Source organism: Oncorhynchus nerka, linkage group LG27, assembly GCF_034236695.1.
Source record: "Oncorhynchus nerka isolate Pitt River linkage group LG27, Oner_Uvic_2.0, whole genome shotgun sequence".
Classification (NCBI taxonomy): Eukaryota; Metazoa; Chordata; class Actinopteri; order Salmoniformes; family Salmonidae; genus Oncorhynchus; species Oncorhynchus nerka.
The window spans coordinates 55,294,547-55,313,275 of record NC_088422.1 but is presented as its reverse complement, the minus strand read 5'-3'; the positions used below and the strand labels follow the sequence as shown (position 1 = coordinate 55,313,275).

The following is an 18,729-nucleotide window of genomic DNA, read 5'->3' as shown; positions in this document are numbered from 1 at the left end:
AACATGACCGAATACAAACAGTGTAACTATTCCCTCCGCAAGGCAATCAAACAAGCTAAGCGTCAGTATAGAGACAAAGTAGAATCTCAATTCAACGGCTCAGACACAAGAGGTATGTGGCAGCGTCTACCGTCAATCACGGATTACAAAAAGCAAACCAGCACCGTCACGGACCAGGATGTCTTGCTCCCAGGCAGACTAAATAACTTTTTTGTCCGCTTTGAGGACAATACAGTGCCACTGACACTGCCCGCAACTAAAACATGCGGACTCTCCTTCACTGCAGCCGACGTGAGGAAAACATTTCAACGTGTCAACCCTCGCAAGGCTGCAGGCCCAGACGGCATCCCCAGCCGCGCCCTCAGAGCATGCGCAGACCAGCTGGCTGGTGTGTTTACGGACATATTCAATCAATCCCTATCCCAGTCTGTTGTTCCCACATGCTTCAAGAGGGCCACCATTATTCCTGTTCCCAAGAAAGCTAAGGTAGCTGAGCTAAACGACTACCGCCCCGTAGCACTCACTTCCGTCATCATGTGAAGTGCTTTGAGAGTCTAGTCAAGGACCATATCACCTCCACCCTACCTGACACCCTAGACCCACTCCAATTTGCTTACCGCCCAAATAGGGCCACAGACGATGCAATCTCAACCACACTGCACACTGCCCTAACCCATCTGGACAAGAGGAATACCTATGTGAGAATGCTGTTCATCGACTACAGCTCGGCATTTAACACCATAGTGCCCTCCAAGCTCGTCATCAAGCTCGAGACCCTGGGTCTCGACCCCGCCCTGTGCAACTGGGTACTGGACTTCCTGATGGGCCGCCCCCAGGTGGTGAGGGTAGGCAACAACATCTCCACCCCGCTGATCCTCAACACTGGGGCCCCACAAGGGTGCGTTCTGAGCCCTCTCCTGTACTCCCTGTTCACCCACGACTGTGTGGCCACGCACGCCTCCAACTCAATCATCAAGTTTGCGGACGACACAACAGTGGTAGACTTGATTACCAACAACGACGAGACGGCCTACAGGGAGGAGGTGAGGGCCCTCGGAGTGTGGTGTCAGGAAAATAACCTCACACTCAACGTCAACAAAACTAAGGAGATGATTGTGGACTTCAGGAAACAGCAGAGGGAACACACCCCTATCCACATCGATGGAACAGTAGTGGAGAGGGTAGTAAGTTTTAAGTTCCTCGGCGTACACATCACAGACAAACTGAATTGGTCCACCCACACAGACAGCATCGTGAAGAAGGCGCAGCAGCGCCTCTTCAACCTCAGGAGGCTGAAGAAATTCGGCTTGTCACCAAAAGCACTCACAAACTTCTACAGATGCACAATCGAGAGCATCCTGTCGGGCTGTATCACCGCCTGGTACGGCAACTGCTCCGCCCACAACCGTAAGGCTCTCCAGAGGGTAGTGAGGTCTGCACAACACATCACCGGGGGCAAACTACCTGCCCTCCAGGACACCTACACCACCCGATGTCACAGGAAGGCCATAAAGATCATCAAGGACAACAACCACCCGAGCCACTGCCTGTTCACCCTGCTATACATTTACATTTACATTTAAGTCATTTAGCAGACGCTCTTATCCAGAGCGACTTACAAATTGGTGCGTTCACCTTAAGACATCCAGTGGAACAGCCACTTTACAATAGTGCATCTAAATCTTTTAAGGGGGGTGAGAAGGATTACTTTATCCTATCCTATGTATTCCTGAAAGAGGTGGGGTTTCAGGTGTCTCCGGAAGGTGGTGATTGACTCCGCTGTCCTGGCGTCGTGAGGGAGTTTGTTCCACCATTGGGGGCCAGAGCAGCGAACAGTTTTGACTGGGCTGCGCGGGAACTGTACTTCCTCAGTGGTAGGGAGGCGAGCAGGCCAGAGGTGGATGAACGCAGTGCCCTTGTTTGGGTGTAGGGCCTGATCAGAGCCTGGAGGTACTGAGGTGCCGTTCCCCTCACAGCTCCGTAGGCAAGCACCATGGTCTTGTAGCGGATGCGAGCTTCAACTGGAAGCCAGTGGAGAGAGCGGAGGAGCGGGGTGACGTGAGAGAACTTGGGAAGGTTGAACACCAGACGGGCTGCGGCGTTCTGGATGAGTTGTAGGGGTTTAATGGCACAGGCAGGGAGCCCAGCCAACAGCGAGTTGCAGTAATCCAGACGGGAGATGACAAGTGCCTGGATTAGGACCTGTGCCGCTTCCTGTGTGAGGCAGGGTCGTACTCTGCGGATGTTGTAGAGCATGAACCTACAAGAACGGGCCACCGCCTTGATGTTAGTTGAGAACGACAGGGTGTTGTCCAGGATCACGCTAAGGTTCTTAGCGCTCTGGGAGGAGGACACAATGGAGTTGTCAACCGTGATGGCGAGATCATGGAACGGGCAGTCCTTCCCCGGGAGGAAGAGCAGCTCCGTCTTGCCGAGGTTCAGCTTGAGGTGGTGATCCGTCATCCACACTGATATGTCTGCCAGACATGCAGAGATGCGATTCGCCACCTGGTCATCAGAAGGGGGAAAGGAGAAGATTAATTGTGTGTCGTCTGCATAGCAATGATAGGAGACACCATGTGAGGTTATGACAGAGCCAAGTGACTTGGTGTATAGCGAGAATAGGAGAGGGCCTAGAACAGAGCCCTGGGGGACGCCAGTGGTGAGAGCGCGTGGTGAGGAGACAGATTCTCGCCACGCCACCTGGTAGGAGCGACCTGTCAGGTAGGACGCAATCCAGCGTGGGCCGCGCCGGAGATGCCCAACTCGGAGAGGGTGGAGAGGAGGATCTGATGGTTCACAGTATCGAAGGCAGCCGATAGGTCTAGAAGGATGAGAGCAGAGGAGAGAGAGTTAGCTTTAGCAGTGCGGAGGGCCTCCGTGATACAGAGAAGAGCAGTCTCAGTTGAATGACTAGTCTTGAAACCTGACTGATTTGGATCAAGAAGGTCATTCTGAGAGAGATAGCGGGAGAGCTGGCCAAGGACGGCACGTTCAAGAGTTTTGGAGAGAAAAGAAAGAAGGGATACTGGTCTGTAGTTGTTGACATCGGAGGGATCGAGTGTAGGTTTTTTCAGAAGGGGTGCAACTCTCGCTCTCTTGAAGACAGAAGGGACGTAGCCAGCGGTCAGGGATGAGTTGATGAGCGAGGTGAGGTAAGGGAGAAGGTCTCCGGAAATGGTCTGGAGAAGAGAGGAGGGAATAGGGTCAAGCGGGCAGGTTGTTGGGCGGCCGGCCGTCACAAGACGCGAGATTTCATCTGGAGAGAGAGGGAGAAAGAGGTCAGAGCACAGGGTAGGGCAGTGTGAGCAGAACCAGCGGTGTCGTTTGACTTAGCAAACGAGGATCGGATGTCGTCCGACCTTCTTTTCAAAATGGTTGACGAAGTCATCTGCAGAGAGGGAGGAGGGGGGGGGAGGAGGATTCAGGAGGGAGGAGAAGGTGGCAAAGAGCTTCCTAGGGTTAGAGGCAGATGCTTGGACTTTAGAGTGGTAGAAAGTGGCTTTAGCAGCAGAGACAGAAGAGGAAAATTTAGAGAGGAGGGAGTGAAAGGATGCCAGGTCCGCAGGGAGGTGAGTTTTCCTCCATTTCCGCTCGGCTGCCCGGAGCCCTGTTCTGTGAGCTCGCAATGAGTCGTCGAGCCACGGAGCAGGAGGGGAGGACCGAGCCGGCCTGGAGGATAGGGGACATAGAGAATCAAGGGATGCAGAAAGGGAGGAGAGGAGGGTTGAGGAGGCAGAATCAGGAGATAGGTTGGAGAAGGTTTGAGCAGTGGGAAGAGATGATAGGATGGAAGAGGAGAGAGTAGCGGGGGAGAGAGAGCGAAGATTGGGACGGCGCGATACCATCCGAGTAGGGGCAGTGTCATCCAGAAGGCGAGGTCAGTACAGGTGCATCAAAGCTGGGACCGAGAGACTGAAAAACAGCTTCTATCTCAAGGTCATCAGACTGTTAAACAGCCACCACTAACATTGAGTGGCTGCTGCCAACACACTGACTCAACTCCAGCCACTTTAATAATGGGAATTGATGGGAAATGATGTAAAATATATCACTAGCCACTTTAAACAATGCTACCTAATATAATGTTTACATACCCTACATTATTCATCTCATATGTATACGTATATACTGTACTCTATATCATCTACTGCATCCTTATGTAATACATGTATCACTAGCCACTTTAACTATGCCACTTTGTTTACATACTCATCTCATATGTATATACTGCACTCAATACCATCTACTGTATCTTGCCTATGCCGCTCTGTACCATCACTCATTCATATATCTTATGTACATATTCTTTATCCCCTTACACTTGTGTCTATAAGGTAGTAGTTTTGGAATTGTTCGCTGGATTACTTGTTGGTTATTACTGCATTGTCGGAACTAGAAGCACAAGCATTTCGCTACACTCACACTAACATCTGCTAACCATGTGTATGTGACAAATACAATTTGATTTGATTTATATGGCAGAGTGGAAATGATCTCAAATGAGTTCAGGAAAGTTGAATTGAACAGTATAAACAATCTGAATGGAGAAAGACCCATTGAAATCACTTAGAATGTATGTGTTGCCACCCTGAGTTCATGCACTACTTATAAAGCAAATTTAGAAATGTTATAATTTAAAAACATAAAATACTGTCAAATGCCATCATACCAGCTATATTATTTTTTAAATAGCAAGATATTATTTTTTGGCCATATCGCCCAGCACTAACGCCAGCACCATACATGCTACATCAGAGGCTGCTACACTGCCATGCAGAAAACACATATGGGACCTCAAATTCCTCTGCTACACACACACACACCACACACACACACACACACACACACACACACACACACACACACACACACAGAAAACCTGTTGTGGCCAGACTGCCTGTTGGAATTCTACCCAGAATGCCAAGCGCCCTATTTCTCAAGTGGAATGTAAACAAAGGGGTCAGTAGGTTAGAGGCAGGGAGGATTGCAGTTGGGCTACAACTTTATCATGTGGGACGGGAGTGAGAGAGTTCAGTGTTTGAGAAGTGCCACTGACAACCTTTGTCTTTTTAAGGCTTTGTCAGGTGAAAGCAATAGTGTCAATACTTCCAGTCAAGTATACATAAAAGAAAACAGATAAGGATAGGATCGGCTGAGGTTGGCCTCCCGAGTGGAGCAGCGGTCTAGCAGTTGACACTATTGCTTTCACCTGACAAAGCCTTAAAAAGACAAGCTAGCTGTGCCACTAGAGATCCTGGTTCGAGTCCAGGCTCTGTCGCAGCCGGCCGCGACCCGGAGACCCATGGGGCGGCATACAATTGGCCTAGCGTCGTCCGGGTTAGGGGAGGGTTTGGCCAGCAGGGATGTTCTTGTCCCATCGCGCACAAGCGACTCCTGTGGCAAGCCAGGCGCAATGCTCGCTGACACGGTCACCAGGTGTAAGGTGTTTCCTCCGACACATTGGTGTGGATGGCTTCCTGGTTAAGCGTGCATTGTGTCCAGAAACAGTGCGGCTTGGCTGGGTTGTGTTTCAGAGGACGCACGGCTCTCGACCTTCGCCTCTCCCGAGTCTGTACAGGAGTTGTGGCGATGAGACAAGACTGTAACTACCAATTGGATGTCACGAAATTGGGGAGAAATGGAAAAAGTTAAAAATAAACAGGTTCAGCTGAGGTTGAACAGATTTGAGACAAGTTGGTGATGGCAGATCCCGCTGTTACCATTGTAGCAATGATTGAGCTTGAGCACTGAGCAGTGACATGTTAAATGGCTACACTGCAGAAGTCTGTCTCCCTCACTCATTATGGCTCTCTGAACGTTCCCTGACACAGATTCCTGGAATGCCCTGTCCCACTCTCCTTGCTGACAGCTGTCGTGCTAGAGACTGCTGCTCCGCGGTGTGACTATGTTACTTGTGTGTGTGCATGTCTGCGTGCATTGGAAAACATTTCCCATCCTTTTCTTTCGAATACACGCAAGCTTGCCAGTGTTTCGATTAGCACAGGCTATCACGTTTCTCTTCATCACTCCAGAGAATATACCCTGTTAGACTGCTGCTAAGACCTCACTGCTTTCACGTCCTTTCTTTCTGTTAATTTATCTCTATCTCAGGCTTTCATGTCTCTCTTTGTACTATCTCTCTGTCCCAAAGTCTCTTTCTCTCTCTCTCACTCACTCTCTCACTCACTCTCATTTTCTCTGTCATGGTAGCCCACACAAATGCCTGTATATGGGGCTTTGTTAGCATGCATCAGACTAGGGAGTAGGATGAGAGGAGAGAGAGCAGTGATTCTCAAACTCCTCTCTTCTTTGATGTTGTCTTCAATGGTGATAAACTTTTATTTAAGGCTTTCATCATGACTGACTGATCAGTAAGGTCATGTTAGTTGCATGTCTTCGTCCCCCCTCCCACCTCTTCTTCTCCTCTATCATCCCTTTCTCCTCCCTCCTTCCTCCAGTAGGAACACAAGCATTTTGCTACACCCGCAATAACATCTGCTAAATATGTGTATGCGACCAATAAAATTTGATTTGATTTGATAATTGCCCCCTTGCCTGGAGATATTTAGAATTTTGGGGAAAGTGGAAAACACATCAAAGAAAAAGAAACAAGGACAGAGATTAAAAAAAAGGGAAGAGAAGATATTACACTACAGCTGGGAGAGGAGACATACCAGAGAGGAATAAGACTAGCCATTCTCACACTGCATTTCTTGGCATAGACTGTATGCTGGACGCTTTGATAGAAAAACACTGGCACACTCTCAGATGGGCATGGCTTGTGTATTCAGAATGGAGAGAGATCTGGGCACACAAGCAGATCAAACGATTCTCTGTGTGTTTAGTGGTGTGTGTGTATGTATATATCTGTGTATTCGGTGTGTCTGTATTCTGAGAGTTGGGCACACACAAGCAGATGAAACAGTTCTCTGTGTATGTGGGTGTCAATGTGGGCGACAGGGTACCAGCTGATAAGTGGGTTTGAACATGAGAACACTGTCCATGTAATGTTTCTTTCCATTTCTCTCTCATATATATACACTGCTCAAAAAATAAAGGGAACACTTAAACAACACAATGTAACTCCAAGTCAATCACACTTCTGTGAAATCAAACTGTCCACTTAGGAAGCAACACCGATTGACAAATTCCACATGCTGTTGTCCAAATGGAATAGACAACAGGTGGAAATTATAGGCAATTAACAAGACACCCCCAATAAAGGAGTGGTTCTGCAGGTGGGGACCACAGACCACTTCTCAGTTCCTATGCTTCCTGGTTGATGTTTTGGTCACTTTTGAATGCTGGCGGTGCTTTCACTCTAGTGGTAGCATGAGATGGAGTCTACAGCTCACACAAGTGGCTCAGGTAGTGCAGCTCATCCAGGATGGCACATCAATGCGAGCTGTGGCAAGAAGGTTTGCTGTGTCTGTCAGCGTAGTGTCCAGAGCATGGAGGCGCTACCAGGAGACAGGCCAGTACATCAGGAGACGTGGAGGAGGCCGTAGGAGGGCAACAACCCAGCAGCATGACCGCTACATCCTCCTTTGTGCAAGGAGGAGCACTGCCAGAGCCCTGCAAAATGACCTCCAGCAGGCCACAAATGTGCATGTGTCTGCTCAAACGGTCAGAAACAGACTCCATGAGGGTGGTATGAGGGCCCGATGTCCACAGGTGGGGGTTGTGCTTACAGCTCAACACCATGCAGGACGTTTGGCATTTGCCAGAGAACACCAAGATTGGCAAATTCGCCACTGGCGCCCTGTGCTCTTCACAGATGAAAACAGGTTCACACTGAGCACATGTGACAGACGTGACAGAGTCTGGAGACGCCGTGGAGAACGTTCTGCTGCCTGCAACATCCTCCAGCATGACCTGTTTGGCGGTGGGTCAGTCATGGTGTGGGGTAGCATTTCTTTGGGGGGCCGCACAGCCCTCCATGTGCTCGGCAGAGGTAGCCTGACTGCCATTAGGTACCGAGATGAGATCCTCAGACCCCTTGTGAGACCATATGCTGGTGCGGTTGGCCCTGGGTTCCTCCTAATGCAAGACAATTCTAGACCTCATGTGGATGGAGAGTGTCAGCAGTTCCTGCAAGAGGAAGGCATTGATGCTATGGACTGGCCCGCCCGTTCCCCAGACCTGAATCCAATTGAGCACATCTGGGACATCATGTCTCGCTCCATCCACCAACGCCACGTTGCACCACAGACTGTCCAGGAGTTGGCGGATGCTTTAGTCCAGCTCTGGGAGGAGATCCCTCAGGAGACCTCATCAGGAGCATGTCCAGGCATTGTAGGGAGGTCATACAGGCACTTGGAGGCCACACACACTACTGCTTTGGACTTTTTTAAGGACATTACATCAAAGTTGGATCAGCCTGTAGTGTGGTTTTCCACTTTAATTTTGAGTGCGACTCCAAATCCAGACCTCCATGGGTTGATAAATCTGATTTCCATTGATCATTTTTGTGTGATTTTGTTGTCAGCACATTCAACTATGTAAAGAAAAAAGTGTTTAATAAGAATATTTCATTCATTCAGATCTAGAATGTGTTATTTTAGTGTTCCCTTTATTTTTTGGAGCAGTGTATATATATATATATATACAGTTGAAGTCGGAAGTTTACATGCACCTTAGCCAAATAAATTTGAACTGTTTTTCACAATTCCTGACATTTAATCGAAGTAAAAAATCCCTGTCTTAGTTCGGTTAGGAAAAATAGTAGTCAGAAAAATAGTAGAGAGAATGATTTATTTCAGCTTTTATTTATTTCATCACATTCCCAGTGGGTCAGAAGTTTACATACACTCATTTAGTATTTGGTAGCATTGCCTTTAAATTGTTTGACTTGGATCAAGTGATTTGGGTAGCCTTCCACAAGCTTCCCACAATAAGTTGGGTGAATTTTGGCCCATTCCTCCTGGCAGAGCTGGTGTAACTGAGTCAGGTTTCTAGGCATCCTCGCACATGCTTTTTCAGTTCTGCCCACAAATGTTCTATAGGATTGAGGTCAGGGCTTTGTGATGGCCACTCTAACACCTTGACTTTGTTGTCCTTAAGCCATTTTGCCACAACTTTGGAAGTATGCTTGGGGTAATTGTCCATTTGGAAGAACCATTTCCGACCAAGCTTTAACTTCCTGACTGATGTCTTGAGATGTTGCTTCAATATATTCACACAATTCTCCACCCTCATGATGCAATCTATTTTGCAAGGTGCACCAAGTCTGTCATGCAGCAAAGCTCCCCCACAACATGATGCTGCCACCCCCGTGCGTCACGGTTGGGATGGAGTTCTTCGGCTTGCAAGCCTTCCCATTTTTTCTCCAAACATAACGATGGTCATTATGGCCAAACAGTTCTATTTTTGTTTCATCAGACCAGAGGACATTTCTCCAAAAAGTATGATTTTTGTCCCCATATGCAGTTGCAAACCGTAGTCTGGCTTTTTTATGGCAGTTGTGGAGCAGTGGCTTCTTCCTTGCTGAGCGACCTTTCAGGTTATGTCGATATAGGACTTGTTTACTGCAGATATAGATACTTTTGTGCATGTCTACAAGGTCCTTTGCTGTTGATCTGGCATTGACTTGCACTTTTCGCACCAGAGTACGTTCATCTCTAGGAGACAGAACGTGTCTCCTTCCTGAGCGGTATGACGGCTGCGTGGTCCCATGGTGTTTATACTTGCGTACTATTGTTTGTACATATGAGCGTGGTACCTTCAGGCATTTGGAAATTGCTCCCAAGGATGAACCAGACTTGTGGATGTCTACCATTTCATTTCTGAGGTCTTGGCTGATTTCTTTTGCTTTTCCCATGAGGCACTGAGTTTGAAGGTAGGCCTTGAAATTCATCCACAGGTACACCTCCAATTGACTCAAATTATGTAAATCAGCCTATCAGGAGCTTCTAAAGCCATGACATCATTTTCTGGACATTTCCAAGCTGTTTAAAGGCACAGTCAACTTAGTGTATGTAAACTTCTGACCCCCTGGAATTGTGAGACCGTAAATTATAAGTGAAATAATCTGTCTGTTAACAATTGTTGGAAAAGGTACATGTATCATGCACAAAGTAGATGTCCTAACCGACTTGCCAAAACTGTGATGACTCCAACCTAAGTGTATGTAAACTTCCAACGTCAACTGTATTTATATATGTGTGCCGCACTGCTTCTATATATATGTGTGTCTGTGTGTGTGTGTCTGTGTGTGTGTCTGTGTGTGTGTGTGTGTGTGTGTGTGTGTGTGTGTGTGTGTCTGTGTATATATGTGTGTTTGTGTATTTCTCTCTCACCACCTGGTGTTTTGATCATCCCCTCATCACACACAGCACTGCTTTATTCTTCTCTCCCTCTCTTCTGTGCTATTGGCCCTGTTCCCTTCTCTTGTCTAACTGATAACACTGCACACAGACACATGCAGACACGGTGTTCTACAGCACTTGTTCTCTCACGCTTTATCTCTTTTTTTTACTCTCCCTCACTTTATTCATTCCTCACCTCTCTGTCCTTATCTTCTACCCTCAGCCCTTCAACCTCATGTGAACAGGCTCTTATTGTTAGATCATTAATAAAAGTGTATGTGGGTTCGTTTGGTCTTGGATAGATATGTTTGATTCTTTTGAAACATGCATGTCCTGCCCCAAATGTTTATTTCTGTTTTGTCCCTGTAAAAGCATCTTTGTATTACCAGATATTACCTTCAGAAAAATTGTTTTACACTGTCAGGGATGATTAAAGTTCCAAAAGCATTTTAATTTCATCTCACGGTACTGGTTGTGTGTGTCCTGCAGCCTCCCACCAGCCTTGTCGTTCTGTGGAGTTCATGTGCAGCAGTGGGATGTGCATCAACGCTGGCTGGAGGTGTGACGGGGAGTTTGACTGTGATGACCAATCAGATGAGAAGAACTGCAGTAAGTATCTGCTTGTGTGTGTGTATATATGTGTTTGTGTACATAATATATGTAGATTGTGTACGTGTGTGTGTCTAACCGTCCTGTCCTCTCCCTCCAGCCACCTCCATGTGTACTGCGGATCAGTTCCGCTGTGCATCGGGACGCTGTGTCAGGTTGTCATGGAGATGTGACGGAGAGGATGACTGCTCTGACGGCAGCGATGAAGATGACTGTGAGAAGACTGGTACGTGTGTGCAGATCGGCATCAATCTAATCTAGACAGTAAAAATTAAATAAAAGGGTGAAAAGAAAGAAAGAGCTCCATGGACTTAGTTCTTATCGGCGGGCTATGAGCTAAATCTTACACCTCAGACAGGCACCCTATAGTTTACTATCCATGATAACAGTTGCAGGACAACTCTCCATGCTGAAAAGCATAATTTGAGAGGAAACTGTCAGAGGGAAAGCATATTGGCACGTTTTACATGCTCGTAACCAACTGTGCTATTTGGTTCGTTTTTTTGCGTTGTTTGTAACTTATTTTTAAACTTATTTTGTACAAACTGTTGCTGCTACTGTCTCTTATGACCGAAAATAACTTCTGGACATCAGAACAGCGATTACTCACCTCGAACTGGAATAAGCTTTTTCCTTTAACAAATCTGACGAGAAGGAGATAATCCTTACCCGGGAACAGGCCCGGTCATTTGCGTGAAGAACAGACAGAGGAAAAGGCAGGTCAGGCTTCTGAGAATCCGTAGGCGAGCGAGAGAACTCACACTGCCATCCGTACTACTGGCTAACGTGCAATCATTGGACGTAGCTTCTTCTCTGTTCTGCATGGACAATCACGCCAGCTCTATAATATCTGTGTAGACGTTTAGCCACGACTAGGTGAAACATATGATATTACAGTTTTTAATGTCCTATTGGTAGGATAATCTTAATCATAGGTCATCAATTTTATTTTCTAATGATTGCACGTTAGCCAGTAGAACGGATGGCAGTGTGAGTTCTCTCGCTCGCCTACGGATTCTCAGAAGGCAACCCGACCTGCCTTTTCCTCTGTATGTGTCTATTTGTCAATAACAGCTGGGTTGCGATGTCTAATATTAAAGAAGCCTCGAGGTGTTGCTCGCCTGAGGTAATCTGTAGACCACACTATCTACCAAGAGAATTCTCATCTATATATCCCAAGAATCACAGTTCCACAATAAATGCTTGTTTTGTTCGATAATGTCCATCATTTATGTCCATTTATGTCCAATAGCATCTTTTGTTAGGGCGTTTGGTAAACATATCCAAACGCGCGATATGGTCCAGTCGGACGAAACGTTCAAAAAGTTATATTACAGGTCGAAGAAACTTGTCAAACTAAGTATAGAATCAATCTTTAGGATGTTTTTATCATAAAAGTTCAATAATGTTCCAACCGGGAGAATTCCATTTTCGGTAGAAAAGCTATGGAACGAGAGCTAACTCTCTCGTGACCGCGCATCATGAGGCTGTAACACTCTGCCAGACCACTGACTCAAAGAGCTCTCATCCGGTCCCACTTCACAGTAGAAGCCTCATTCAAGTTTCTAAAGACGGATGACATCTAGTGGAAGCCGTAGGAAGTGCATCTTGACCCATATCCCACTGTGTATTCGATAGGGCTGAGTTCAAATACTACAAACCTCAGATTTCCCCACTTCATGTTTGGATTTTTTCTCAGGTTTTGGCCTGTCATATGAGTTCTGTTATACTTACAGACATCATTCAAACCATTTTAAAAACTTCAGTGTTTTCTATCCAATACTAATAATAACATGCATATATTAGCTTCTGGGACTGAGTAGGAGGCAGTTCACTCTGGGCATGCTATTCATCCAAAAGTGAAAATGCTGCCCCCTATCCCAAAGAAGTTAAACAGGTCAACATTCACAAAGGCGCTGGGCCAGACGAATTACCAGGATGTGTACTCAAAGCATGCGTGGACCAACTAGCAATTGTCTTCACTGGCATTTTCAACCTCTCCCTGAATGGGGAGATACCTACGTGTTTCATGCAGACCACAATAGTCCCTGTGCCCAAGGAAGCGAAGGTAACCTGCCTAAATGATTACCGCCCTGTAGCACTAACGTCTGTAGCCATGAAGTGCTTTGAAAGGCTGGTCATGGCTCACATCAACACCATCATCCCGGATACCCTAGACCCACTCCAATTCGCATACCACACCAACAGATCCACAGATGATGCAATCTCAATCGCACTCCACACTGCCCTTTCCCACCTGGACAAAAGGAACACCTATGTGAGAATGCTATTCATTGACTACAGCTCAGCGTTCAACACCGTAGTGCCCTCAAAGCTCATCACTAAGCTAAGGACCCCGGGCCAAAACACCTCTCTCTGCAACTGGATCCTGGACTTCCTGACGGGCCGACCCCAGGTGGTAAGGGTAGGTGACAACACATTCGCCACGCTGATCCTCAACACAGGGGCCCCTCCGGGGTGCGTGCTCGGTCCCCTCCTGTACTCCCTGTTCACTCATGACTGCACGGCCAGGCACGACTCCAACACCACCATTAAGTTTGCCGATGCCTGACAACTACGAGGCCGCCAGAGGGAGGTCAGAGACCTGGCCGTGTGGTGCCAGGACAACAACCTCTCCCTCAACATGATCAAGACAAAGGAGATGATTGTGAACTACAGGAAAATGATTACCGAGAACACCCCCATTCTCATCGACGGGGCTGCAGCGGAGCAGGGTGAGAGCTTCAAGTTCCTTGGTGTCCACATCACCAACAAACTAACATGGTCCAAGCACACCAAGAGAGTTGTGAAGAGGGCACGGCAAAACCTATGCCCCCTCAGGAGACTGAAAAGATTTTCCATGTGTCCTCAGAACCTCAAAAGGTTCTACATTTGCACCATCGAGAGACTGGTTGCATCACTGCCTGGTATTTCAAATGCTCTGCCTCCGGCGTCAAGACACTATAGAGGATACTGCGAACGGTCCAGTACATCACTGAGGTCAAGCTTCCTGTCATCCAGCACCCTCCAGGAGGTGTCAGAGGAATGTCCTAAGAATGGACAGACTCCAGCCTCCCTAGCCATAGACGGTTCTCTCTGCTACCGCATGGAAAGCGGTACTGGAGTGCCAAGTCTATGTCCAATAAGCTTCTAAACAGCTTCTACAAGCCATAAGACTCCTGAACACCTAATCAAATGCCTCCTCAGGCTATTTGCATTGCCTCTCCCTTTTACACCGCTGTTACCCTCTGTTGTTGTCATCTATGTATATTCACTTTAATAACTCTACCTTCATGTACATATTACCTCAACTAATCGGTGCCCCTGCACATTGACTCTGTACCGGTACCCCCCTGTATATAGTCTCACTATTGTTATTTTACTGCTGCTCTTTAATTACTTGTTACTTTTATTTATTTTTCTTATCGGTATTTTTTTAAACTGCATTATTGATTTGGGGCTCGTAAGTAAGCATTTCACTGTAAGGTCTCTACACCTGTTTTATTCGGTGCATGTGACTTATACGAATTGCTTTGATTTGTAGTATTTGGCGCATGTGACATATAAAGTTTGATTTGATTTTGGATGATCACCCCACCCAGGGTGGAGTCTAGATTCAGTCAATCTAAAGAACAGTTACCATTACCCCACAGTCCTTTTGTGTCTATCCTTCAAAAGTCAGAGGCTACATCCCCAAATGGTACCCTATTCCCTATGATAGTGCACTTCTTTTGACCAGGACCCAAGGGGTGCCATTTGAGACACAACCAAATGAGTTTTCAGATGTTGTTCATTGTTCTTCGCAGCTTTTTTCCAGGCCATTGTAACTTTCTCCATCTATCTCCCCACCAGACACCCCTCCATGTGCTCCAGACCAGTTTCTGTGTGGTAATGGCCGCTGTATTGGCCAGAGGAAGGTCTGTAATGAGGTCAGCGACTGTGGAGATGGGACTGATGAACACCCTCACCAGGACTGCCGTGAGTTATGTCTGACTGTATAAGGGGAAGGGTGTGGGGTGGGTGTGCCGTGTGTGTTTGGGGACTTATTCGGAAACTTCTGTAAGGCTCCACATCATAACATCTCTCTAACAAGTGTGTGTGTTTGAGTGTAGGCCCGCGGTCCAGCGATGGCAACTGTAACCTGAATAACGGAGGCTGTTCTCAGAAATGTCAGATGGCCAGAGGTCTGGTACAGTGTACCTGTCATACTGGCTACAGACTGATGGAGGATGGCAGGGCCTGCCAGGGTGAGACTACACCCCGTGTGTGTGTGTGTGCTTGCGATGAGAGACTGAAAAAATTCAATGTATATGAGCTCTGCGGATTTTATAATGAGTTGATTGAAAATGTATATATTTGAGGTGTTTACACACGCCGCATCATCATATATTATCTTACCCCCCCCCACCCACCTGTCTATATGGACCGTTCCCAGATGTGGATGAGTGTGCAGAGGAGGGCTACTGCAGCCAGGGCTGTACCAACACAGAGGGAGGGTTCCAGTGCTGGTGTGTGCAGGGCTATGAGCTGAGGCCTGACAAGCGCAGCTGCAAGGCGCTGGGTGAGTTCACTCACAATCTTTCAATTTAAGACCTTTGGCTTCAACATGTGGAGGGATTGTGGGCACCTGGGGAAGTTGTTTACCTAAACATGTTTTGCCTGCATTGAATTAAAACCATTTTCCCTACTCTGCCCTGGGTAGCGGGTGACCCATATGCGTCATAGTTGTGTTTAAAACATGCAAACATGTTTCATCTGCATTTAATTGTAACCGTATCCCTTGCTTAGCTTGGGGGAGTTGGACTGTGGCTGAGGTTAGCTCATGGTTTAAGGTCAGAAAAGCAAGTGCTTGGTCGCATCCCAAATGCCACCTTATATCTTACAGTAGTTTACTATAAAGCAATAGGGAGCCATTTAAAATGCAGGCCTGGTCTGTTATAGATTTAGATATGGATATGGAGCTAGGGTCCACTACATTGCCAATACAGCACCCCTCAAATCTGGTGTGTATCACTGGTGAACCCCGGTCAAGCATCTCTGCTTGGGTTCCAGTGCCCAGGGGATGTACTTGACTGACTGACTAATATTAATGTTGGGTCTTATTGAAAGTGATGGCTGGAGTTTCCTGCAAGAGCTGAGTTTTTCCTGTCTTTTCCTCTCTCCCTTGCACTCCATACCCTCTCCTCTTTCTCTCACTCTCTTAACCCCTCATTTTTCTTGTCACTACCCTCCCTCTTTCCTTTCCCTCCCTCCTCTCTATACCCCTCCATTAGGTCCTGAGCCAGTGCTGCTGTTTGCGAACCGTATAGACATCCGCCAGGTTTTGCCTCACCGGTCAGAGTACACTCTGCTGCTGAACAACCTGGAAAATGCCATCGCTCTGGACTTCCACCACAACCAGGAGCTGGTCTTCTGGTCTGATGTCACGCTCGATCGCATCATGAAGGCTAACCTAAACGGGAGCAATGTGGAGGAAGTGGTTTCCACTGGCTTAGAGAGTCCAGGTATGCACATGACCATTTATGGTCTAACTCTAGTCAAAACACACACAGTAGAATGCATAGCAGGTGGTTTCCACCAGCATGGATACAATCACAAGTGCTCATGCTACATTCTGTGCACTCTCAATTATGTAAAGGAAAGCCCAGTTATAACTACGACCACACATGGTTTTACTACAGTCAGAACATGTATCAACATAGAATGTACAGCACTTCATCAGTCATAATTCAAGGTTTAGGACAAATGACGAGTCAACACAATCTGGCCATGCTGATGGAGACAAATGGATGGCATTTTCTAATCTAAGTAGAGGGGGGCTTATATTTGTTCTGTGTAACTTGTGTGTGGTGTGAAATGGAAATGTGTTTTTTTGCATATCCCACTCCCCCTGAGACACCCTCAGAGAGTGGGATCACGGCCAGGAATCGGCTATTATTGACGGCAACCCTGGAGCAATTAGGGTTAATGGAGCAATTAGGGTTAAGTGCCTTGCTCAAGGGCAGATCAACAGATGTTTCACCTAGTCGGCTCAGGAATTCGAACTACCAATCTTTCGGTTACTGGCCCAACGCTCTAACCTCTAGGCTACCTGCCACCCTCTAATCCCAAATGTGAATTTAGCTTCTACACTTTTACCCAAATTATTTTGCCACATTTTAAAATGACCATCTGTTGACTTCCCGGGTTGTGTTTATTAGGGCATGCAACATAACATGTTTTAAAACCTTTGCAATGGAAAACTAAAAATTGTGTTTTTAATTGGACAAGTCAAGACAGTCCCTTCCTGTTTCAGTCCATTTTCCTCTGTTTGGTACCTAATGAACATGACCCTGGTCTCTCCCTCTAGGTGGTCTGGCTATAGACTGGATCCATGACAAGCTATACTGGACTGACTCAGGGACGTCCCGTATTGAGGTGGCCAATCTGGATGGAACCCACCGCAAGGTCCTCCTATGGCAGAGCATGGAGAAACCCCGAGCCATCGCACTGCACCCTATAGAGGGGTAAGTAGGATCTCTCTCTTTCTCTTCTCTATCCCTACCTACCAACCTGCATGCATTTTGTGTACCATACACGCAATATCAGGTCAAAGTACGCTGGTACAAAAAATTACCCTAAAATACACCAAAATAGACTTCTGAGCACATTGTGGTTTTTAACTCAACCGTCTGAAGTTGGAGCTGAACCAATCACAGGACTCGGACGAGAAGAAAAAATCTCTAGCTCTCCACTCCCGCCTTCCCCGCCCCCCCCGTAGTCGTAGTACTATTTTCCTCCCTGCAGCTGGTTGGCAGCTCTCCACTCGTCTGTTGATACCACTGATGTGTGAGGTAAATTGAGAACGGACTGTTTGCCAAATACATTTTCCGAAATTGTATGTGTTAGTTAAGCACTTAACCAATATTATTTCTTAGATAGCTTATTAACTAATGTGTCAATACAAAACAGGTAGTTAGCCACAAATTAAGAAGAAGCCAGTTTACATTTCTACTAGAGTTTCCACATTAAGATACCTATGAATTAGAATGATCATTACCCCTAAATTTAAGCTAGAAAAATTTGAAAGAGTCATTGAGACCACCTGAATTTAATTTAGGATCACACACTAGACTACTTTGCTGGCTGCATTGTTTAATATAATTTAAGGTTTCAGTAAATGGCAGTTACAGGTTAAAAAAAAAGAAAGGAAAAAAAAGAAGCTAAATGCTCCAATTTCCTTCTCCAACTTCACAACTTCCAGACCTCTCTCCTACTCAAACTTAGGCCTACATCAGCACGACCTGGTCAGAAAAGCCTAAGGAGAGCCCTGATTGTACATTTAAAGTGGCAATATGTAACTTTTTGGGCGACCTGACCAAATTCACATAGAGATGTGAGTTATAGATCTATCATTCTACTTGAAGGCAAGTCTAAGCGGTATATCTTTTCTATGTGTGCTACTTCTATGCTTCCCGTTCTTAAGTCTTGTTTTTGCGTCTTTTACCTTCGGCGATGTACACCAGCTTCAAACAGATGAAACAACAATATTTGTGATTATGGAAAATATATTTCACAGCGGTTTAGAGGGTACAGTGATTCTCTGCACTATACTAGCTTATTTTGTCACATAAATGGAAATTAGGTGAACTATTACAATTTTAGCAACCAGGAAATGGTGGAGCGATTTATGCGTAATGCAACTTTAAGTGTATTTCTCGTTAGCTACTGAAGAGCAGCCAATTACCAAGTACCCATAGCAGTCTATAGCCTACCATTCCAGTCTTCTGCCAACATCATTATTAGGCTAAAAAAAATGTGCATTTGCCTA

The 18,729-nt window shown here is 46.5% G+C and overlaps 1 protein-coding gene across 3 annotated transcripts in view; it reads left to right on the top strand.

Moving 5' to 3' along the window:
- Positions 1-18,729, top strand: part of lrp4 (low density lipoprotein receptor-related protein 4) — a 234,348-nt gene that overhangs the window by 161,733 nt on the left and 53,886 nt on the right. For all 3 annotated transcript variants that reach the window (XM_029638670.2, XM_029638669.2, XM_029638671.2), the window contains exons 7-13: positions 10,800-10,919; positions 11,020-11,145; positions 14,772-14,897; positions 15,032-15,166; positions 15,355-15,480; positions 16,193-16,423; positions 17,269-17,425. In XM_029638670.2, the coding sequence (XP_029494530.1) occupies positions 10,800-10,919; positions 11,020-11,145; positions 14,772-14,897; positions 15,032-15,166; positions 15,355-15,480; positions 16,193-16,423; positions 17,269-17,425 (1,021 nt within the window). The remainder of the gene's footprint in view (positions 1-10,799; positions 10,920-11,019; positions 11,146-14,771; positions 14,898-15,031; positions 15,167-15,354; positions 15,481-16,192; positions 16,424-17,268; positions 17,426-18,729) is intronic.